This window comes from Pelophylax lessonae (assembly GCF_965119305.1).
Source record: "Pelophylax lessonae genome assembly, chromosome: 2".
Classification (NCBI taxonomy): domain Eukaryota; kingdom Metazoa; phylum Chordata; class Amphibia; order Anura; family Ranidae; genus Pelophylax; species Pelophylax lessonae.
In genome coordinates, this window is record NC_138769.1 from 559,474,617 (window position 1) to 559,496,742 (window position 22,126).

General features: G+C 41.6%; 1 protein-coding gene across 1 annotated transcript in view; it reads left to right on the forward strand.

Annotated features, from left to right (window-relative positions):
* The window catches only part of RDH5 (retinol dehydrogenase 5), a 75,900-nt gene that overhangs the window by 45,809 nt on the left and 7,965 nt on the right, over positions 1-22,126 (forward strand). The window contains exons 2-4 of the mRNA XM_082248456.1: positions 5,236-5,565; positions 8,090-8,348; positions 21,755-21,918. Coding sequence (XP_082104582.1) covers positions 5,253-5,565; positions 8,090-8,348; positions 21,755-21,918 — 736 coding nt within the window. The 5' untranslated portion in view covers positions 5,236-5,252. The remainder of the gene's footprint in view (positions 1-5,235; positions 5,566-8,089; positions 8,349-21,754; positions 21,919-22,126) is intronic.

Sequence of the window (22,126 nt, forward strand, 5' to 3'; positions counted from 1 at the left end):
TTTCCCCAGCTTTCTTGAACTCTGTAGCTTTTGCGGGTGCTGGGCAGAGAGGTTGGTAGTACTCTGCCCTGTTGCCAGCTCTTCTGTTGGGTTGGGGTTGGCAAATACTGCATCCAAAGTTATTGCTCTCCTCAAAGGCCCCCCACAGTAAGCCCGGGCCATTATAGTCCACACCTTCCGGCATATTGTCGTCAGCCATCTAGTGGTTGCTACCAAAATGTGATGCGCCAGAAATATAATAAAAAAGTGATGACTTTAAATACAATAAATCATATCCAGTTCATAAGGCACATAGCAATGTGTGTGCTTCCAATAAAGTGATATGAAGGGGAACTACCGAGGAAGTCAAAGGAGCATTACGCTCGACGTAACGCGTATAGGGGGACGGATCGTGCGTGGCCCACGCAGAGTCTCTCTCTGGTAACAGATCGCTGACATCGCTTATACAGCAGGCACGGCTGAGTGCCCAACAAATGTGAGTTGATCTGCCTTTCTCTAATAAAGCACACCCTTATTAGTAAGCAGAGAGCACTAGATTTCTTCATCTGTTTTTTATATGTCCCAGGATCCCTCGAGGTGCAATACAGTGTGGCTCTTTCCTGGAAGTCTGATCCATGACACATGTGATTGCTGGCCCGTTTGGGTCCTTTAGGAAGGTGAGAGGCTAATTCACCTGGTGGAGGGATTAATTGGTGTTTACAACTTGTTTTCATCACTGGATTTTCTTCAATTGGATACGGGGACACTCTTCATATCACTTTATTGGAAGCACACACATTGCTATGTGCCTTATGAACTGGATATGATTTATTGTATTTAAAGTCATCACTTTTTTATTATATTTCTGGCGCATCACATTTTGGTAGGATTTATAGTTTATTGTGATTTGTGAAACACGATTGGTGTATGCTGCCGGATACCACTTATATACTTTCACACACCTGATTTATGCACAGTGAATTGAGGTTGAGTTATTTTATCACATATATTGGGTTTGCGCTGATAGTTTTTTTGTATTTCATCTAGTGGTTGCGCCGGGTGGCGTACCACTTTAGTGCTCGGTAAGCTTCATCCAGCCACAACTCCTTCCAAATTAGGTCCCACAGCTCCGTCACCCACTCATCCAGGGGTTGCTCTCCTAGGAAAGGTAGCCGCAAGGCAACGTATACCTGGAAAAGCTGTTCTTCATTGAGAAGGCTCTATCTCAGCCTCCACTGCACATCCTCTAAGGCCTCATACCACAGTTCCTTTTAAGTGGCATCTCTTCCAGTCCAGTATGCCTTCCTCTGATACAGGCCCATCCTGTTGGACCAAGTGTTGCTGCAACCTCCAGAGAAACTCCTCCTCAAATGGGGATGCTGCACGGGTGTTAGCTCGCTCCATAATGTTACCGGTGTCTCCAAGAGCTGCTTCTCCTCGCACTAGGACGCCATCCCAATGCTTGCCACCAATGTAACGGATCAACCGGCACCCCGACTGGGTACCTCTGTTGATGTATGCTCCTAGTGCTTCCCGAGGGCTCCAAGCACTCCACCAGACACCATAACCACCTCAGACCGCATGAACCGCCGCAGCTTTGTTTGGGGTCTCGCCATCTCCTTCCCACCCTGGACCTATGACAAGGCTCCAGGTTCCAGTGGGTGAACCTCTCTTTCCCCAGAGAGTGCAGCAGGAGCAGGAACAGGAACAAGCTCTTACTAGAGCTTAGTGATTATTCAAGGGAGTATGAAGAGCATAGCAATCATTTGTAGCAGATTCCCCCAACAAGAGACAGGACTCTCGATTGAGGGTGAAATAGAACTCAAAGTTTAATGGTACAGCTGCTCTTTTATACAGTTTTCCCCCAAAAGGTTACTGCCCAGGTGGACCTTGTGGGGAACAGGCCCTGAAATTCACAATCCAATGAAAACCGAGTTTTACACTCAGTCACTCCCATACAGTGTACACCATCTCTCCCCTGTGCCTGATTACAGTATCATATGCAGATGAAAGTGTATACAGGAACAGAACTAACCTAAATTAATTATCTAGCCATCTGGACAGAACAATGTGAGGTCATTAACATTTAACAATGGGACAGGTCCAAACAACATTCCAGCTCAATAGATAGACTATAGGAAGAGACCCCAGTATCAGTCTGTCCATCTCCTACACTCCAGTACATGAAATACACATTATCTCAATACACAAACAATAGGGAAAGCCTGTCTGACATTGAGAGACATGGAATACACACATTATTTAGGAGTCACAGACTTCATGGCAATGGTCTACAACAGTCTAAGTCTCTAAGTGTAAAGTGGGATTAAATCTTCATATTTCTATGTGAAGATATTGCTGACAAATATTACTGTCCCACTTGAAGCAATCCAAACCATTAAGCATCTGTTTTTCACTTCCAGTGACGGTGAGTACTGTCACAACATATAAATATACTCACGCAGACACAACTCACAAGGAGAATTGAACACACAGGGTATATCCTTAAATGGATTCATTTTCCTAAACCGTGCTTTTTTTCTCAGAGAATAGGTGCAGGAACTCCCCCTTCTAAGTCACTTCCTGTCTCCGCCCCCTACCCACCACCAAGCACTGACCTTTGGTTCCACCCCTACCAACCTCTGAGCACTGACCCTTGGTTCTGCCCTCTACCCACCTCTGAGCACCAACCCTTGGTTCCGCCCTCTACCCATCTATGAGCACCGACCCTTGGTTCCGCCCTCTACCCACCTCTGAGCACCAACCCTTGGTTCTGCCATCTACCCACCTATGAGTACCGACCCTTGCTTTCACCCCCTACCCTGCTCCCGGCACGGCCCCTTTTAAAGAAATATAGAGCCAAGTATCATTTTGTACTGCTATGAAAATTGTATGGAATTCGGTAATGATAACAAGAGAAGCAAGAAAATAGATTCCACGCAGCCAGCAGCAATAGACCCCCCCCCCCACCCAGCAACAATAGCCCCCCAGCAGCAACAACAGGTCTCCCAACAGCCAACTTTAATAGACTCTCCAGCAGCCAGCAACAGTAGACCCCTCCCTAAACAGTAGATCCCTTCCAGTAACCCCCAGTAACAAAAGATCCTCCACCAGCAACAATAGATTGCCACACAAAAATAGATCCACTCTAGCAACAATGGGTACCCCAGGAGCCAGCATCAGTAGACCCTACATCACACCCCAGCACCCCTTGCTATTGCATACAAACAGTGCTGGAGGTGCCGGAACTGCGTTCCCCCGCATTCCCGCTGAAAAAAAGCCCTGATCCTAAATAATCAGTTTATATCTTTTATCCTTTTTTTCCCCAAAACATCAGTTTATAAACCAAAAAAATGAAAATCAATGAATCAATAAATAAGTAAATACATAAAATTTAAATTACATTACATTGAAAATGAGGGAGTATCAATAGAAACAGGAAGTACTATAACTATAATAACTATATACAGTAGTTTTCTTTTTTTTTTTGAGAATGTTGCATAATTATTTACACTTTGTGGTGTGCCTGTTTTTCTTTCACTTTTTTGCTCCTGCGTTATCTATATTTGTTCAGGTTCCAGGAAGGTTATTGCTAAAGATAACAACATGTGACTTTTAAACTGTCTTTACAGACTAGACACATATTGTATGACATAACAAGCAGCAAATGCCATTCATTTTTATAGTTATTTCATTTCATGGTAATCATGTGCTTATTTTTTTTAAACGATCCGTACATGTCGAATGTACTGTCCACAAAGAACCATTGTATTTAGCTTATATGACAGCTTTTAAGCTGAAAATTGCATTTGGTTTATTCCGATGAGATTTCATAGATGACATTTGAATTGTTATGTATGTAGTGCAATAACACATAGCAACCAATTAGATCTCACTTCTTTGATACCACATTAGTAAAAGATGAATTCTGATTTGTTGATATGAGTTACTGAGATATTCATAATACTCTTGGCCCTATTGAAACAAACTCTTTGATAAAAATCAAGTCTGTAGCCGATGAAGCTTTTCTTTCACTCATGTACCCTTCTTCCCGAAATTGTAGTCTATAAAGCTGAAGTCCAATTAGATATAAAAGATACACATGAAAGCAGCTCTGCATTTCTTAATACATTATTAACCAGTTTACGACCGCCCGCCGCAGATGTACTGCGGCAGGCAGCCTCTCCCAGGCAAATCGATGTACATGTACGTCGCTCGCTCTCGGAAGGCTAGGGGGCGAGCATGCGTTACCGGCAGCGCGCTTCCGTCCCCGCTTGTCAGCTGGGAAGCCGATGCAGCGGGCAGGAGGCTCTGATTGCCGCTTGACACCCGCGATCGCTCCCCGCTGAGAGAGAAGGACGGGCAGCTGTTGTAAACACAGCTGACCGTGCTTCTCCCTGATATCATCATAGAGCCCATGTGATCCTTCTATATAGGATCCCATGTCTCTATGGTCATTTCACAAGCCACACCCCCCCCACACTTAGAATCACTCCCCTAGGCTCACATTTAACCCCTTGATCACCCATAATGTTAACCCCTTCCCTGCCAATGGCATTATTACAGTAACAGTGCATATTTTTAGCACTGATTACTGTAATAATGTCACTGGTCCCCCCAAAAGTGTCAAAAATGTCAGTCAGGGGTCTGATCTGTCCGCCGCAATGTCGCAGTCCCACAAAAAATCGCAGATTGCCGCAATTACTAGTAAAAAAACAAACGAACAATAAAAATTACATAAATCGTTCCCGTAGTTAGTAGACGCAAAACTTTTGGCGCAAACCAATCAAAATACTCTTATTGCGATTTTTTAACAGAAATATGTAGCAGAAAACAAATCGGTCTAAAATGTTAAAAAATTTTGATTTTTACACTTTTTTTTTTTGAGAATGTCATATAGCAGAATGTGAAAAATATTGTTTTTTTTTTTTTTTTTTTCAAAATTGCCGCTCTTTTTTTGTTTATAGCGCAAAAAATAAAAATCGCACAGGTGATCAAATACCACCAAAAGAAACCTCTATTTGTGGGAAAAAAAGGACGTCAATTTTGTTTGGGTACAGCGTTGCACAACCGCGCAATTGTCCGTTAAAATCACGCAGTGCGAATCGCAAAATAGGGCCTGGTCTTTGAACAGCCAAATCTTCCGGGGCTTAAGGGGTTATTGAAAATAATAGAAATTCTTCTTTACAAAAGAAATATACTTTTTGTTTATGATGTTAAAGATCTCTCTACTATTTTATTTTTTTTTACATGCAGGCGTTTATAAGGGTTCCATGTGGTTCTTCGTGCTTCTTATCGCCATCGCATGGGTGGTCGGATGGTTCCTGCGAGATCGACAGACCATTTCAAGACTGTCTGACAAACATGTCTTTATCACCGGTTGTGACACAGGCTTCGGAAATATGCTGGCCAAGCGACTGAACAGAAACGGTTTCCATGTCCTTGCAGGATGCCTGACGCAGTCAGGAGCAGATGACCTGCAAAAAGCTTGTCCTATGGGACTGAAAACCACTTTGCTGGATGTCACCAACTGTGAAAGCATCAAAAAGGCTGTGCAGTGGGTGAAATCAGAAGTGGGAAGTAAAGGTAAAAAAAAAATCAGACGTCAGGGGGCGGTGTAATAATTAATGTGCCCTGAAAATTATTCTTCACATATGGAAACAGAAGGAAATACATTTGATATGGTATTTCTGAAAGCAAATTACTGTATATACATTTATATGGGAATTATGTTGTAAAATGTATATAATGAAAGTTTATTAACTAATGTTTTATATTATTTTTATTGTTCTTTTAACTTTTTTTTAGAAATGCTCATTTAAAAAATAACATATTGACTTAATATATGTTTTTGTTAAATATGTTAAAATGATCCTGTCAGGGTGACTTATAAAAGGAAGTCAGTCCTGTAATAAAAGTCCTTGTATACTTATTTTTCAGGCAGCCCTTTTCTTGAAACCCTGACTTTTTACTGCTCCTCGGGTGCTACCAGTCCACCAATTCCACCAATCCAGGTTGTGTTCCCCCTGCCACTCATAGTGGTTCCTTCTGCCAGCTCATACATCACTGCCAGATGTACAAGCTAGTTGGAGGAACCACTGCGTGCAGCAGGGAAGAAGAATCTCGATGCACCTGGAAGAGTTGAATACCTACAGTGGCTTTGAAACAGTGAGTTAAGAGGTGGATTTTAAGATAAGGGCCTTCAGAATGGTTAGTATACAGTGGCGTACCAACAAGGGTGCGGGGGGGGGGGGGGGCGGCCCGCCCCGGGTGCCACGCACTGTGGGGGTGTAAGGCCAGCCCGCGTCTCAGTGTGAAGGCAGCTGTAGTGGCAGCTCCTTCAGTCCGCGCTGCAGGCGGGGGCGGCGGACGGTGGGAAGAAGGTGAGCAGCCTTGTGTGTGTGACTGGGTAGGAGATGGGATGGGACAGCTGCATATAGAGGAATTCATCTTTCCGTATTCCTCCTGCAGCCGCTGAATGGCTAATTCTCTTCTCCGTCCTGAAGGCATTCAGCGGCAGCAGGAGGAATAGGGAAAGATCAATTCATCTATATGCAGCTGTCCCATCCCCTCTCCTATACAACTTATTTTGCTGGCCCCCTAGTGCTCTCCAACCCGGCCCTCCCCCAAGTGCTCTTAACACCCCCCCGCCCCCAGTGCTCTTAACACCATCCCCGGCTCTTAACACAATGCTGAGCTGTGTGTGCACAAAGCAACCAGCCGGCGCGAGGATGAAAGGACTGTAGTTCCGTAGCGGTGACATCAGCCGGACAAAACATGTAGTCATGGCAACCATATAGCTTGTGTCCCACGCTGGTTCCTGGTATTTCCCCGCAAGTGGCGCCTGTCCGGCTGATGTCACCGCTACGGAACTACAGCAGAGTCCTTTCATCATCGCGCCGGCTGGTTTCCGGCTTTGTGCACACACTGCTCAGCAGTCCTGGGAGACTGACCTCCTCCCACTCGTGTTGCTTGCTGCCAGGTGCCCTCGTCCACTCCAGCCCAGGGGGATGAAAGCATTTTATGTACTTTGTTTTTCGGTTATCAATACCAATAAACTGTTAACCCTTTCTATACTGGATGTTCACCTGACTTCCTTATCCATTGCATCCCGGTGTGGTTCATGCGCTGCCTTCCTCATGTACTTAAGTTTGAGCGGAGACTGTGAGCCAGGCCTTCTTGTCATACATCAGTGCCTGACCTCACCAATGCACGTCTGGAAGAATGGTCAAACATTCCCATAGACACACTGCTAAGCCTTGTGGGCAGCCTTCCCAGAAGAGTTGAAGCTGTTATAGCTGCAAAGGGTGGGCCAACTCAATATTGAACCCCACGGACTAAGACTGGGATGCCATTAAAGTTCATCTACGTGTAAAGGCAGGTGTCCCATTACTTTTAACAATATAGTGTATGTCAAGGGTGTTTCTAAGTACAAACATTTGAGTTACTCAACATTTTTATACAGTAGGCAATTCCAAATTTGGGGGCCTACAAAACCAAAGCATTTTGGACAGAGTAAGGGAGGGTTATAACCCTTGTCAGTGTTTTTTTTATTTTGCCATTTGTGTCCCATAGGGGAGATTTTCATTAACTTCCTGTCCCATAACCAAAACAGAAAATGAGAGGAAATACCTCCCTCAAAAGTTAAGGAATCCCGGGGTGTTACCATGGTCCCCAGAACTAGTGTCCCCTTTGGAAGGTTTCTCCTCTGTTACTGTTCTGGTGTCAACCCAAAATTTAGTATTTTCTTTTACTTTCGATGATAATGGTAAATAGGACAAATTGAAAGGGTGAATCTCCCTAAGGGGCGCACAGAGAGTAATAAAAACTGACAGGTGTTCCAATCCCTTTCCACTGTATCCAAAACTAAAAAAACAATGTGCCTTTAATTATAAATAAAATATTACCTGAAGCTACCACAGGGAAGCTGAGTGGAAGACCTGTATTGCAGCACTTTATCATCTGTCCATGTTGGGGTGAACTTAGTGTTGAATGTCTGAGGTGGAAGCAGCTTTTATTTATACATGAGAGCCAGCATTGGAAAGTGGATGCTGCAGAACCAAATTCACTTCTATATTTCAAAAAGCTAACAACATTTTTTTTTCTATAGGTCTGTATGGGCTTGTCAACAATGCTGGCATTGCAAACCCAATAGGCCCTACGGAATGGATGACAGTAGAGGATTATCGAAGGGTTATGGAGGTGAACGCGTTTGGCACCATTGGAGTGACATTAGGTTTCCTACCCCTGGTAAAACAGGCACAGGGCAGAATTGTTAACATGGCCAGCGTACTTGGGAGGATATCGGCCAATGGAGGAGGTTACTGCGTCTCTAAATATGCTGTAGAGGCTTTTTCAGATAGCCTTAGGTAAGCATACAATAAGTTTCCTAATACACTTTAACATAAGACCCCTAATTAAATGCTCAGTTCCCTCAAAATGAAGATATAGGTGGAGCCTAGTGGGTTGATCCTAAATACTCCAGCAGCCACACCTGCCTGACTCAGTTCCTGACTGTAATCCTGTTCTTTGGGTAGCTCTAGGTTTTCTTGCCTATCTGTTGCATTCTCCGTTATTAAAATTTCTCTCAGGGAGATGTGGACTATTTATAATGGTCAGAGAAGGTGTACAGGCCCAAGAACTGAAACACAGATATCTTACCAGCAGATTAAGAAAAGACGAGGGATATAAAACTATGAGGTGGTTCAATTGTTTTACTTTTTTTTTAATTGCTTAAATGATTCCACCATCTTCTAAATAAAACAGAACACCCCCCCCCCCCTTATGTTATGGAAATGAGGAGAGTGGGAGACTATGCAATTTTATTGCTTCAACTACAGTCAAAGGAAAGAAAATCATTAGATTCCCCTATCAACACAGCTGGTGTTGATGGGGGTTTCCCTCCTGCTGTGCTATTGTATTGCCAGAGGTTTTTTACAATACAGTGATCACTGCTGCCTGCTATAGCCAGCTGCAGTGATTATACAGAAAAAAAACTGATAGGCTGGTTGTCCTATCAACTGTCTTCAGTATAACCAGCCTGCCTATAGATGGATCGAAAATCAGCTGATTTCTGCAAAACTGGCCAAATTTTGATCTGTCTGTGGCCGGCCTTAGGAGCACACTAGAGTTCTACCAAGATCAACAGATATTTTCAGTACTTTCACTGTTTTTAAAGGTAAAATTATATAAATTATAAATTATATATTATAGGAGGAGAACAGCTTGAGGTGTCAATGGTGGAGAAGGATCTGGGTGTTCTGGTAGATCAAAAGCTTAAAGCGGAGTTCCACCCTGAAAAACATTTTTTAGCTAAAAATACCCCCGGGACAGTCAGGGCTAGTGCATTTCAGCAACGATAGCCTCTGAACTGTCCCCTGTTTCACTTACCTTTTAGAAGAAATACTTACCTTGAAAATGTCTTGTCCACCGTCCTCTTCGGTGACGTCGGAGTCCCAGAAGGCCCTGCACCGGCCCTGCTCGTCACTTCCGGTGCAGGCGCATCATCCCTGCACAGCTTCTGGGCATGCCCAGAAGTTGTTTAGCAGGGAATGACACACCTGCACCGGAAGTGACGAGCAGGGCTGGTGCAGGCGCATTGACTCCTGGGAGCGATGACGCTCATCTCCAAGGGGGCAATGCAAGCAGGAAGAGACAGCGAGGGCTGCGGCCACAGAGGGAGGAAGAGGAAGGAAGGAAGGTAAGTATATTTTCTTTAAAACAAAAGGTAAGTAAATAAAAAAAAAAAATTTAAACTATCCAATTCTTTTTCAGGTAAAAAAAAGCAATCGGATGGTGCAAAGTTGTTTTCGAGGCCGGAACTCCGCTTTAATAATGACATGCATAGCCAAGCTGCGGTTTCCAACGCGAGCAAAAGATATTGTTTTGCCCCTGTACAAATCATTAGTAGGGCCTCATCTGGAATATGCAGTTCAGTTTTGGGTACCAGTTCACAAAAAGGATATAAAAGAACTGGAGAAAGTGCAGAGAATGGCAACCAAACTGATAAGAGGCATGGAGGAGCTCAGCTATGAGGAAAGATTATCTGAACTGAATTTCTGCTCTCTTGAGAAGAGGAGATTAAGGGGGGATATGATCAACATGTATAAATACATAAGTGGTCCATATAGTGAACTTAGTGTTGAGTTATTCACTTTAAGGTCATCACAGAGGACAAGGGGGCACTTTATACGTCTGGAGGAAAACAGATTTAATCTCCAATTACAGAAAGGCTTCTTCACAATAAGAGCCATGAAAACATGGAATAGACTCCAAGAGGTGGTTCTGTCCAGTTCAGTAGATTGCTTTAAAAAAAAGTCTGGATTATTTTCTAAATGTACATAATACAACTGGATACTAACATTTATAGGTAAAGTTGATCCAGGGAATATTAGATTGCCTCTTGGGGATCAGGAAGAAATTTTCTTCCCCTTCTGGAGCAAATTAAATCATGCTTTGCTGGGGTTTTTTGCCTTCCTCTGGATCAACTGTGGGTATAGGATTGTGTATATGGGAGTGTATGATATTGTTTTCCCCTTTTATTGGTTAAACTAGATGGACTTTTAGAACAGGATTGCATTGATCAGGGAAGATCTCAAAGGCATCGCATCCCAAATCAATAGAACACAGGACAATGGGAACTGCTCTCATATGAGAGCCAGGATTTTATAGGTGCCAGTAACTCCAGTCAAAACATGTTAATATTCAAAAATTGTAATTATATTGTTCATTTAAAAGACAAATAAAGACCACATATTAAAAACATATTCAAATTCATGTTCAATATCTATCGAGTGAGTTCATCAGAATACATTGTTGTAATGTAGCAATCCCGACATGTTTTACCATTTATTTGGTTTCCTTAGGGGATAAATTTTACTACACCTAGACGGATAAGTCAAAAAAGGAGAACATAAGAAAAAAAAAAAAAAAAATATATATATATATATATATATATATATATATATATATATACACACTCACACAAGATATATTCAATTGAGTATGTAGACAAAAATCTGTTGATACAATAGCATAAGTAATTCTCCAACGTATAAGGTATGAGAAAATATATTAATTCAAAAACAATCACATAATACAATTAACAATTCTAAATAAGAGTGAATACATAGAGATTGTGCAGGGGCATCTTACCAGAATTCACAGGAATTAATTAAAGAGGTTGAAAACTCAGTTCAATTTTTTTTTTTTTTACAAGCTGAAAGAGAAACACATAATGAGCTAGTATGCATCGCATACTAGCTCATTATGAAATACTTACCTTAGAACGAGCCCCCGCCGTGCCGTCCATTCACCTCTATGACGGGCGACATGTCCAGTCGCCCGTCTTCCAGGATCGCGGCATCCGGCCATCTGATTGGCCGGAGCCGTCACTCCTTCGCACGCGCGCCGGAGCCGACAGTCACGGCACTGGTCTCTGAAGAAACGGCACCAGCGGCCGTTCCTTCAGAGCGCATGCGCCAGTGACGTCACTGGCTGCATGTAAGGTAAATATCTCCTAAACGGTACATGTTTAGGAGATATTTACAGTACCTATAGGTAAGCCTTATCATAGGCTTACCTATAGGTAAAAGTGTCAGAGGAGGGTTTACTTCCTCTTTAAGCACAAATATGTGTCCAGCTTGTATATTAAGAAGCAGGGAGGGAAATGGAAGTGTCCCAACCTGAAGGCCAAGGGTGATAAAGCAGGTAACCGCAGGAGGGGCAATCAAATAGACAGAAAAAAACTGAAAAATTAAGCTAAAGCCTAAACTTAAATGTAGTCTTGCGCTGCAACTACTATATGCCCTCATTGCATTTGAATAAACAATTCAAAACAAAAGTGGGACAATTGTAAACATCTGCACCTGATCAAATAGTTTAAATATACTGCAGCGTGAGAGATCCTGGCTGGGTAGATATCCATTAATCAGGGGGGTCCACTCCCAAAGGTAACTCCAGTAGTGGTTATACCGGGGCACACAACAACAATGTGCTAGAACAAAGAGTAAGAGAGATATGAGAGAATATGTCTTGATTGATCCAAGAGTCCCATGATAGTGTATGTCTTACCCTTTCCACTCTAGCTTTTCACTGGCTTAAGATCAGCATCACGCGGCTCCCTGCCGATACTGATCCCTGCTAGAGCCCGCCCCTTTTTTTACCTCTCCTGTCGCGCCAAATGTAATGACGTTGCAGCGTGGCGCGGACGCCAGGAGGACCCCACTCCCACACATCAGATAATCAGCTCGGAGAGTGGACGCAAGTGCAATCCATCTTTGAGCCTAGCATCATCCATACGCTGTTCCAGATATCAAGAGGAACATCACAGCCAAGCGTCCAAAGGACAGAGCCATCCAGTGGGCAAACACCAAACAGTTAATTTTACCATTATATACAGTGTCACAATGTGGCGAGTACCACCATTTATTGCATAATAGCATTATAAGGATTAAATTATCTCAGTTTTGTGACCCCATATAATGTCTAAAATATGTCATTACCTGAGAGTAAAAAAAGAAAAAGAAAAAAAAAGTGTGTGTGTGTGGGGGGGGGGGGGGGATAATTAGTAATCAAAGATAGAATATACAAATGGCAGCGATGGACAAGGGAAAGAGGGTGTGTAGGGGACGGATCCTAAAGTTGCGCCCAAGGTCGAGATTCACACAGGTCAATCAGACCTGAGTAATACCCACCTAGGCCCAAAAAGAAAGCCTAATAAAGAAAACTGTAGGCCGAAGACACTTAAAATTCCTCAAAGGGAAAGAGAAAAGAGAAAAACAAAAAAAAGTAAATATAATAGCATTCGAAATATTGAGTGACTACAGGTGCCCTTCAACAAACCCTATTAACATATAATACAATATCTAAGAGTATTTTTATTTAAAAATTTCTATGTAGTGCTGAAACAGTGGAGCTAGAAGGGGGAATGTATTACTAAATATAAAGCCCAGATAAGGTTTGAAACTTATGGATTTGTTTAATCCTGGAGGTTTAGTTACTTCTAAAAAAAAAAAAGTCTTTGTAGTTTCCGTTGAAGTAGGAGGCGGTCAACTTCCACTCCCCTTTTGTGAATAGGTGCATGTTCCAAAGTGAAAAAATGGATGTAGGATAGATCAAAATTGTGATATAATCCCACTTGACCGACTGATTGGTGTTTCAAGTCGTTTTTTGGAAATAAGTCACACATGGTCTCGAATACGTTGAAAAAAAGCCGTTTGGTCTTTCCAACATAGAAGGCACCACAATCGCATTGTGTGAGCTATACAACGCCTACAGTCTGGCTATTTGTGAAAAAGTGAGGAGTATATACACATCCATTGGGCAACGCGATGGTGGTAGAGTTTGAAAGCAAAGAGCAATAGCTATACCTACCACAGGGTGCAGTTTACTCTTTTAGGGCAAGTGTGCTTCCTTCTTGTAGATATAGTGAGTTTACACCAATTAGTCCTTTAGAGATTTTGATTTCTTAAAGGTAAGTTCAGGACATTGACCAAAGTACTTTGATAGTGTTATCAGCCTGCAGTAAATACCAATATTTGGTAATGAGTCTCTGTTGGAGACGATTCTGCAAAACCTTTTCCTCTCTTTCAAAATCCAAAGAATTAGTACAGTTTTGTTTTATCCTAAGATATTGACTGTAGGAGATATTGGAAATTATTGACTGGGGATGCAAACTATTCACATGGAGAATTGTATTGTCCACTAAAGGCTTGCGAAACAGAGATGATCCAATGCTACCATCACTATTGATGAAGATCAAAACATCCAAAAAAGAGATTGACCTTTGATCATAATTCATAGTGAATTTAAGATTATAATCATTTATGATAATCTTTGATAAGAAAAGTTGTAAGTCCCTCCCCAAATAAATAAAATATCAATAAACCGATGCCAAGTAATTATTTTGCCAAGGTCTTGCTGTAGATCGTCCCTAGAAAAAAGGTTACGCCCCCCCCCCCCCCAGGTAGAAGTTGGCATAAAAGGGGGAAAACGGAGTCCCCATTGCCACTTCCTGAACCTGAAGGTAGCGGGAGCCGCGAAACATGAAGATATTTCATGTTAGGATGAAGCCCAAGATCTCCAGAACAAATAGATTATATTTGTGGGAGGATCGTCCCCGTTCTGCTAGAAATAGTTCAGTTACCTGAATTCCTTGATTGTGTGGAATTTAATTGTACCGGGCCTCAACATCAACCGCAACTAGGCATGCTCCTTCAGGTACATGCATGCCCTCTAAGCTGTAAAGTAAATCAATAGTATCTCGAACATATGACGTGAGGGAGATCACATCAACTAGTTGACTCGCCTTCTCAGTGAGGCAGCCCCTCCCTGATACTATGGGTCAACCTGGATCAGTTTTATGATTTTTATGAATCTTAGGTAAAGCATATATGATTGGAGTTTTAGGATGTTTGACATTCAAAAAAGACCAGGTATTTTTAGCAATGATACTCAAATGATATGCACGATTAATTATGGCTTTAAACTCTATATGGGTGGAATTGACCCGACTTGCTGGTATAAGTTTGTACCACGTGCGATTATTGAGACTATCCATTACCATTGATTCATATTGCATCAGATCCATAACCACAATACTGCCTTCTTTGTCAGAGGGTTTGATGATAATTTGTTTGTTACATTCAAGGGACATGACAGCATTGCATTGGAAATAGTTTAAATTGTGTCAACATACATTTCCAATCTGTATTGGTAATTTCATTGCAGACCTGATTTTGGGATTCTCCTGTAGAATAGGAAAAGATCGAGATGTAGGTTTGTAGTTGGAGGGTGGAGGGAAGGCAGCAGAAGATTTCTGCTATGTCCCCTCCATACCACCCAAATTGCTTTCTTCCCACAATTCCATGAGGTCATTAACAGATCTCATGTCTTGAATAGTTACATTTTTCCATTCTGGAATTGTTAGGGAATTTATTTGAGGAATAGATTTGTTTTTTATTATACATCACTTTGTATATTAAACATCGAGCGAATAAGTGAACATCCTTGATGAGGTCAAATTGATCCACACCTTGGTTTGGACAAAAGGTCAGGCCCAAGCTGAGGACATAGATCTTATCAGGTGACAATTCAAATGAGGATAAATTGATTACTTCAAATTGATTTGAGTTGTGGGGGATTTTGGGATTTGAAAGTCTGGGTTGGAACTCTTTTTCCCTTCTAGAGAAGGATTAGCTAAACAAATTGGTGCAGGACGTGGTTCACCTGATGCAATAGGTAAATCAGTGGTTGAATTGAATAAAACATTGCTTACCTTAGTGGTAGTGTTCTGAGTATTGGAAATCACAGATGTTAAAATTTAACCAAAACCACCAGTGAGATTAGAAGTGGAAGTGGAGAAAGGTGACACATTGGTAGGTGATTGTGAAGGGTTACCCCTAGTATTACGTCTATTTTGAGAGTGCCGTGACTGTTTAAATGATTGATTAGGTACAGATGTAGGAAGGTGCACTTTATCCTCATCACCTTTGCATTTTTTTAAGGCATTAATGATTGAGGAATCTCGTGGGGAGCCTGCTTGAGTGGAAGAAATAGAAGAATAGTTAGAAGAATTATCAGAATCATTATATTAAACATTATAATTAGAAACTGTGTTATTTTTCTTAGTTCCTTGTTTATTAAAGGGTTTGGAATTTATTTTATAGGCAGGGTTTCCACCTCATCCCTTTAAACCAGGACACATATTAATTACACAGGTTCTGTGGCTGATTAGGGTGGTAATTAAACTCACATAGTGCCTTATGTGCATTATATTAGCCTCAGAACCTGTGTAATTAATATGTGTCCTGTTGAGTAGGAGGAAGAGGGGAATGAGAGAGTTCCACAAAACATTGTTTTGTGGGACTCTCTCATTCCCCTCTTCCTCCTACTCAATTGTATTTACAGGGATGTGGCAATAGTAGGATATAGAGTATCTCGCATTCTCTTTTATATTTAATATGTGTCCTGGTTTAAAGGGATGAGGTGGCAACCCTATTTATAGGCGTTATCTGAATCGTATGCAGCTCTATCCCTTGTAAATTTATTTTCTTTAGTTTTTAGAATCTCATTGACATATGTCTCTAATTGAGATTTCAACGCTGCTTCTTTTTGAGAAAAATTTGGATTTGAAGTTAGCCCCTTATTGTCCGAATACCATTTCTGTATTTCAATATCCATTGAACTTATTTCTTGTGTGTATTGTTCACAGATGAGATCCATCATCTTAAATGAACAGAATTGCAAGTTCAACTCCCATTTTGATTTCAGATCTGCCGCAATCTTATTTAGATTTGGAAAGATCTGAATACATAGGCCCCAGGAAACAGTTTTATCTTTAATTTATTTTTCAAAATATCTTTTATGCCAAAAGATACGTGATTTTTTTTCTCTAGTAATCTTTTAAGATGAGTAAAGAATCTGTCAATATCTACTTCACCTGGGGTTGCACTATTTTGGGTTTGTAGAATCAGCTCTATATATCCATCCTACGATGCTCCACAGTATTCAGCCATGTGTACAAAGAAATGCAATAATATTTCCCTCTCAAAAGGAGAGAAAGGGAAAAGAAAAAAAATTGAGAAGAAAAAAAAAAAAAAAAAAAAATATATATATATATATATATATATATATATATATATATATTTATATATATATATACAGTATATATGTACCGGTATACAATATTTCACAAATGTTTTGAGATTTTCTCTGATCGAGGTGCAGTTTTTTGAAAGTAGAAGAACAGGAATGGATTGATCAGGGAAGATCTCAATTGAATTTTAACATGTTTTGACTGGAGTTACTCGCACCTAAAAAACCCGGCTCTCATATGAGAGTGGTTTCCATTATCCTGTGTTCTTAGATGGACTTGTGTTTTTTCAACTTGACTAACTATGTAAAATAATAGGTATATGTTCAGGTAGGTTTCCCTGTAGGTACGGGTAGGTATCCCGTTCAGAACACAATAGCACAGTAGGAACGGGTAGGTATCCCTGTAGGTACGGGTAGGTATCCTGTTCAGAACTAAATAGCACAGTAGGAACAGGTAGGTATCCCGTTCAGAACACAATAGCACAGCAGGGGAGACATTGCTGTCTGTCAGTTTTTCATCATTCAGCCCGCTGAATTGAACAAAAAAAAACTGTGCAAACACATACGCATCTTTGAAAGTTTGCAAGCTTAAAGTTTGTATGTAGGGGACTGAATCAACAATATAATATAATAATAATATAATACTAAGGCCAAAGCCCCTTTAAGTGTGACCAATACTATACATATGTGCAAAATAATAAAGATAGGCGCTGACCATTTAAATATATTAAATCCCCAAAAAACATGTGTGAATAAACATCATGATTATGTACACATGTTAAGTTCAATGTATGGTTTTGGTTTAGGGAGGACAATATTTTATTTATTTGTTTGAGGTTTTGTCCTAATTCATGCATATTTTTTGAGCATTTATATATTTAAAGGATCAGTGCCTATCTTTAACCACTTCTGGACTGGAAGGATTTACCCCCTTAATGACCAGGCCATTGTTTGCGATTCGGCACTGCGTTACTGTCGCACGACGCTGTACCTAAATAAAATTGATATTCTTTTTTCCCCACAAATTAATTTAATTTATTTATTTATTGCGCAATAAACAAAAAATTTTTTTAAATAAAATGTTTTCATCCTTTTAGGCCAATTTGTATTCTGCTACATATTTTTGGTAAAAATAAAATCCCAGTAAGCGTATTTTGATTGGTTTGCGCAAAAGTTATTGCGTCTACAAACTAGGGGAAAGATGTGATCAAAAGGTTAAGTGTAAGCCTAGGGGAGTGTTTTCTAACTGTATGGGGGAGGGACTTATGAAATGAATACAGAGACCTATGATCCTACAGTGCCTTGCGAAAGTATTCGGCCCCCTTGAACTTTGCGACCTTTTGCCACATTTCAGGCTTCAAACATAAAGATATAAAACTGTATTTTTTTGTGAAGAATCAACAACAAGTGGGACACAATCATGAAGTGGAACGAAATTTATTGGATATTTCAAACTTTTTTAACAAATAAAAAACTGAAAAATTGGGCGTGCAAAATTATTCAGCCCCTTTAATTTCAGTGCAGCAAACTCTCTCCAGAAGTTCAGTGAGGATCTCTGAATGATCCAATTTTGATCCTAAATGACTAATGATGATAAATAGAAATCCACCTGTGTGTAATCAAGACTCCGTATAAATGCACCTGCACTGTGATAGTCTCAGAGGTCCGTTAAAGCGCAGAGAGCATCATGAAGAACAAGGAACACACCAGGCAGGTCAGAGATACTGTTGTGGAGAAGTTCAAAGCCGGATTGGGATACAAAAAGATTTCCCAAGCTTTAAACATCCCAAGGAGCACTGTGCAAGCGATAATATTGAAATGGAAGGAGTATCAGACCACTGCAAATCTACGAAGACCTGGCCGTCCCTCTAAACTTTCAGCTCATACAAGGAGAAGACTGATCAGAGATGCAGCCAAGAGGCCCATGATCACTCTGGATGAACTGCAGAGATCTACAGCTGAGGTGGGAGACTCTGTCCATAGGACAACAATCAGTCGTATACTGCACAAATCTGTCCTTTATGGAAGAGTGGCAAGAAGAAAGCCATTTCTTAAAGATATCCATAAAAAGTGTTGTTTAAAGTTTGCCGCAAGCCACCTGGGAGACACACCAAACATGTGGAAGAAGGTGCTCTGGTCAGATGAAACCAAAATTGAAATTTTGGCAACAATGCAAAACGTTATGTTTTGCGTAAAAGCAACACAGCTCATCACCCTGAACACACTATCCCCACTGTCAAACATGGTGGTGGCAGCATCATGGTTTGGGCCTGCTTTTCTTCAGCAGGGACAGGGAAGATGTTTAAAATTGATGGGAAGCTGGATGGAGCCAAATACAGGACCTTTCTGGAAGAAAACCTGATGGAGTCTGCAAAAGACCTGAGACTGGGATGGAGATTTGTCTTCCAACAAGACAATGATCCAAAACATAAAGCAAAATCTACAATGGAATGGTTCACAAATAAACATATCCAGGTGTTAGAATGGCCAAGTCAAAGTCCAGACCTGAATCCAATCGAGAATCTGTGGAAAGAACTGAAAACTGCTGTTCACAAACACTCTCCATCCAACCTCACTGAGCTCAAGCTATTTTGCAAGGAGGAATGGGCAAAAATTTCAGTCTCTCGATGTGCAAAACTGATAGAGACATACCCCAAGAGACTTACAGCTATAATCGCAGCAAAAGGTGGTGCTACAAAGTATTAACTTAAGGGGGCTGAATAATTTTGCACGCCCAATTTTTCAGTTTTTTATTTGTTAAAAAAGTTTGAAATATCCAATAAATTTCGTTCCACTTCATGATTGTGTCCCACTTGTTGTTGATTCTTCACAAAAAATTACAGTTTTATATCTTTATGTTTGAAGCCTGAAATGTGTCAAAAGGTCGAAAAGTTCAAGGGGGCCGAATACTTTCGCAAGGCACTGTATATAGGCGCTCTGTGTTCATTTCAGAGAGAACAACCCCGCTGCTTAGTGGCCCCCCAGGAGCTTTCACGCGAACTGACGTACCTATACGTCGGTTCTCGCAGCCGAGCCAGCCTGCCGCAGTATATCTACGGTAGGCGGTCGGCAAGTGGTTAATATTTTGCACAATTAGTAGAAATTGTTATCCATAAAGATAAGCTAACATATCAACATAGGAGATGTCCACAAAAATTGTATTAGGAGGCCTGATCCAGCATTTTCACATTTGATTCTACTAAGTTACTATAACAATGTTGGTTTTTCAGCTGCTTGTGAAGTGTGTTAACAGGAGATCACACAAAGGTATACAACTGTTTAAGCCTACATTAATGTATTGATCAATAATGCTGCATCTGTACATGTCACATTGCATGTGTTATACATGTTCCCTTACATGGACGAATAACCATGGATAGGCACAGATAGCAGCAAGATTCTTGTGGCCGGACTGACAGGTGGTTGCAAATAGCTGCGGCCGCTCTGCCTGTACCAAGCAATGACAAGCTGCCAGTCTGCCAGTCTGCCAGTCTTCATATACGTCAGCACTTTAAGCAGTTACCTGCAGTTAGGGACACATATCTATCCATGGACACATCTGTGTGCACCTAGGGTTAGATATCTGTCTCTAACTGAAGATAACCGCTCAATGCGTGCAGGGCCGATCCTGGGCTGGTGCACGGGGTGCACCGCACCCAGGCGCCGCGAGCTGAGGCGGGGGAGAGGCGCCGAAGCTCCAGTGACAGAGTCCTCCCCTCCTCCAGTGGCAGTGGTGGGCGGGCGGTGTGTACGGCCGGTGTGAAGGAGAAGGCAGCTCCTTCAGTCCACGCTGCTCGCGGGGCAGGGGCGGAGCCGCAGCGGGAAGAAGGTGAGTGCCAACTCGAGTGTGTGTGCTGTAGGATAACACAGCACACACTGTACACAGCACACACTGTAACCCCCCCTCAGTGCCCTTACCCCCCCCCCTTTCAGTGCTCCTACCCCCCATTGCTCTTAACCCCCCCTCAATGCTCTTAACCCCCCCTCAGTGCTCTTAACCCCCCCCCCATGTGGGGGCGCCAGAAAAATTCCTGCACCCAGGCGCCTGTGACCCTAGGATCGGCCCTGAATGCGTGGATATATGCGGACATTGCTTTGTACAGGTTGAGCAGATGCACCTGTCAACCCAGCCCCCAAAATCTACTGTCTGCACCTGTCCGTAAATGCTGTATCACTTAGAAAATTACTGTTATCATATACCAACATTGCATGCTCTGTAAAAAGGGAAAGGCATATGTCACTGATCAGTGTTGCCAATAGTCAGTATTTTTACTGCCAGACAATAAAAAAAACAGGCACTTTTCTCCTGCCATTAATTGCCAGTGACAGGACCAGGTTGGCAGTAAAAAATATGACCATGACGCCAAGACCATCCGAGTGCCTGTTACAGTGTGTTTAAGCGGCACCAGCAGGGAGCAGGTCTGGTGCTTGAGTGTGCGGGTCTGTGGGACAGGAGCAAGGCAAGCCAGAGCGGTACTGCCAGTGACGTTTGGACTGGCGTGGACTGAAGGGACAACCTGGCATGGAGAGACACTGTCACTGTGACTCAGGAGGGGATGTGTCATGTCGGTGAGGTGTCATCATCATCTGTTCTGCTGTACACTGCTCTCAGTGTCACTGTGAGAGTCAATTTCATGTGTATGTGCCTGACCATTCCAGTTTCTTGTCCTCCAGTGTCCTGTCCCTGAGCTACTTACTTACTATAATTGAAAATAAAATAAGATATATGTTTTTCTGCCTTAATATCCACCCTAAATCATATTGTATCTGATTGTATATTTTACTTGTTTGTAGCCTAAATGCTGAAATTTGCACTTAAACCTATAATTTTGTAACTTTTGGAAATGCCAGTAAAAACTTGGCTGTGCCAGTAAATTTATGGCATTGCGTCAGTAAATTTTAATCTGGTAGGTTGGCAACACTGTCACTGATATGTTAATTTCAGCCATGTAGAACTGTTAGAGGGGAAGGAGTTAGGTTGGGGGAGGATTTTTTGTTCCAAATCCACTTTTGTTTTACAAGCAAAAAAATAATTATTTTATTAAAAAATACATTGAGGCACAAATGTAAAAGAAAATAACAGCTGTCTTTGATATATTCTATGTAAGTATTCCCTTTTACTTTAATGTTTGCCTGGTTAGATTCAAGATTATCATATTTTTGTTTTTTAATTCTACAGAAGGGACGTGCAACACTTCGGTGTTAAAGTCTGCATCATAGAGCCTGGCTTCTTTAAAACAGCAGTTACCAACTTGGATTCCATTGAAAAGTCTCTGCAGCATCTTTGGGACCAAATGGCCCCTGAGACAAGGAAGAGCTACGGGGATGCCTATTACAGAAAGTGTATGTTTCTGACCTTGCAGAGTCTTATTTCCTAAAAATACATAGTATGCTGAAGTCATATATGATGAGGGACCAAAAAGCCAACTTTGCTTATTAAAAGTGTGCCCTGATGCCCAAGTGTAGTATTGATTATGTTATCTAGCTTTTTTTTTCAATAAACAAACAGTGCAGAGCTTACATTAACAAACAGTCAATTAGTGAGCAATTA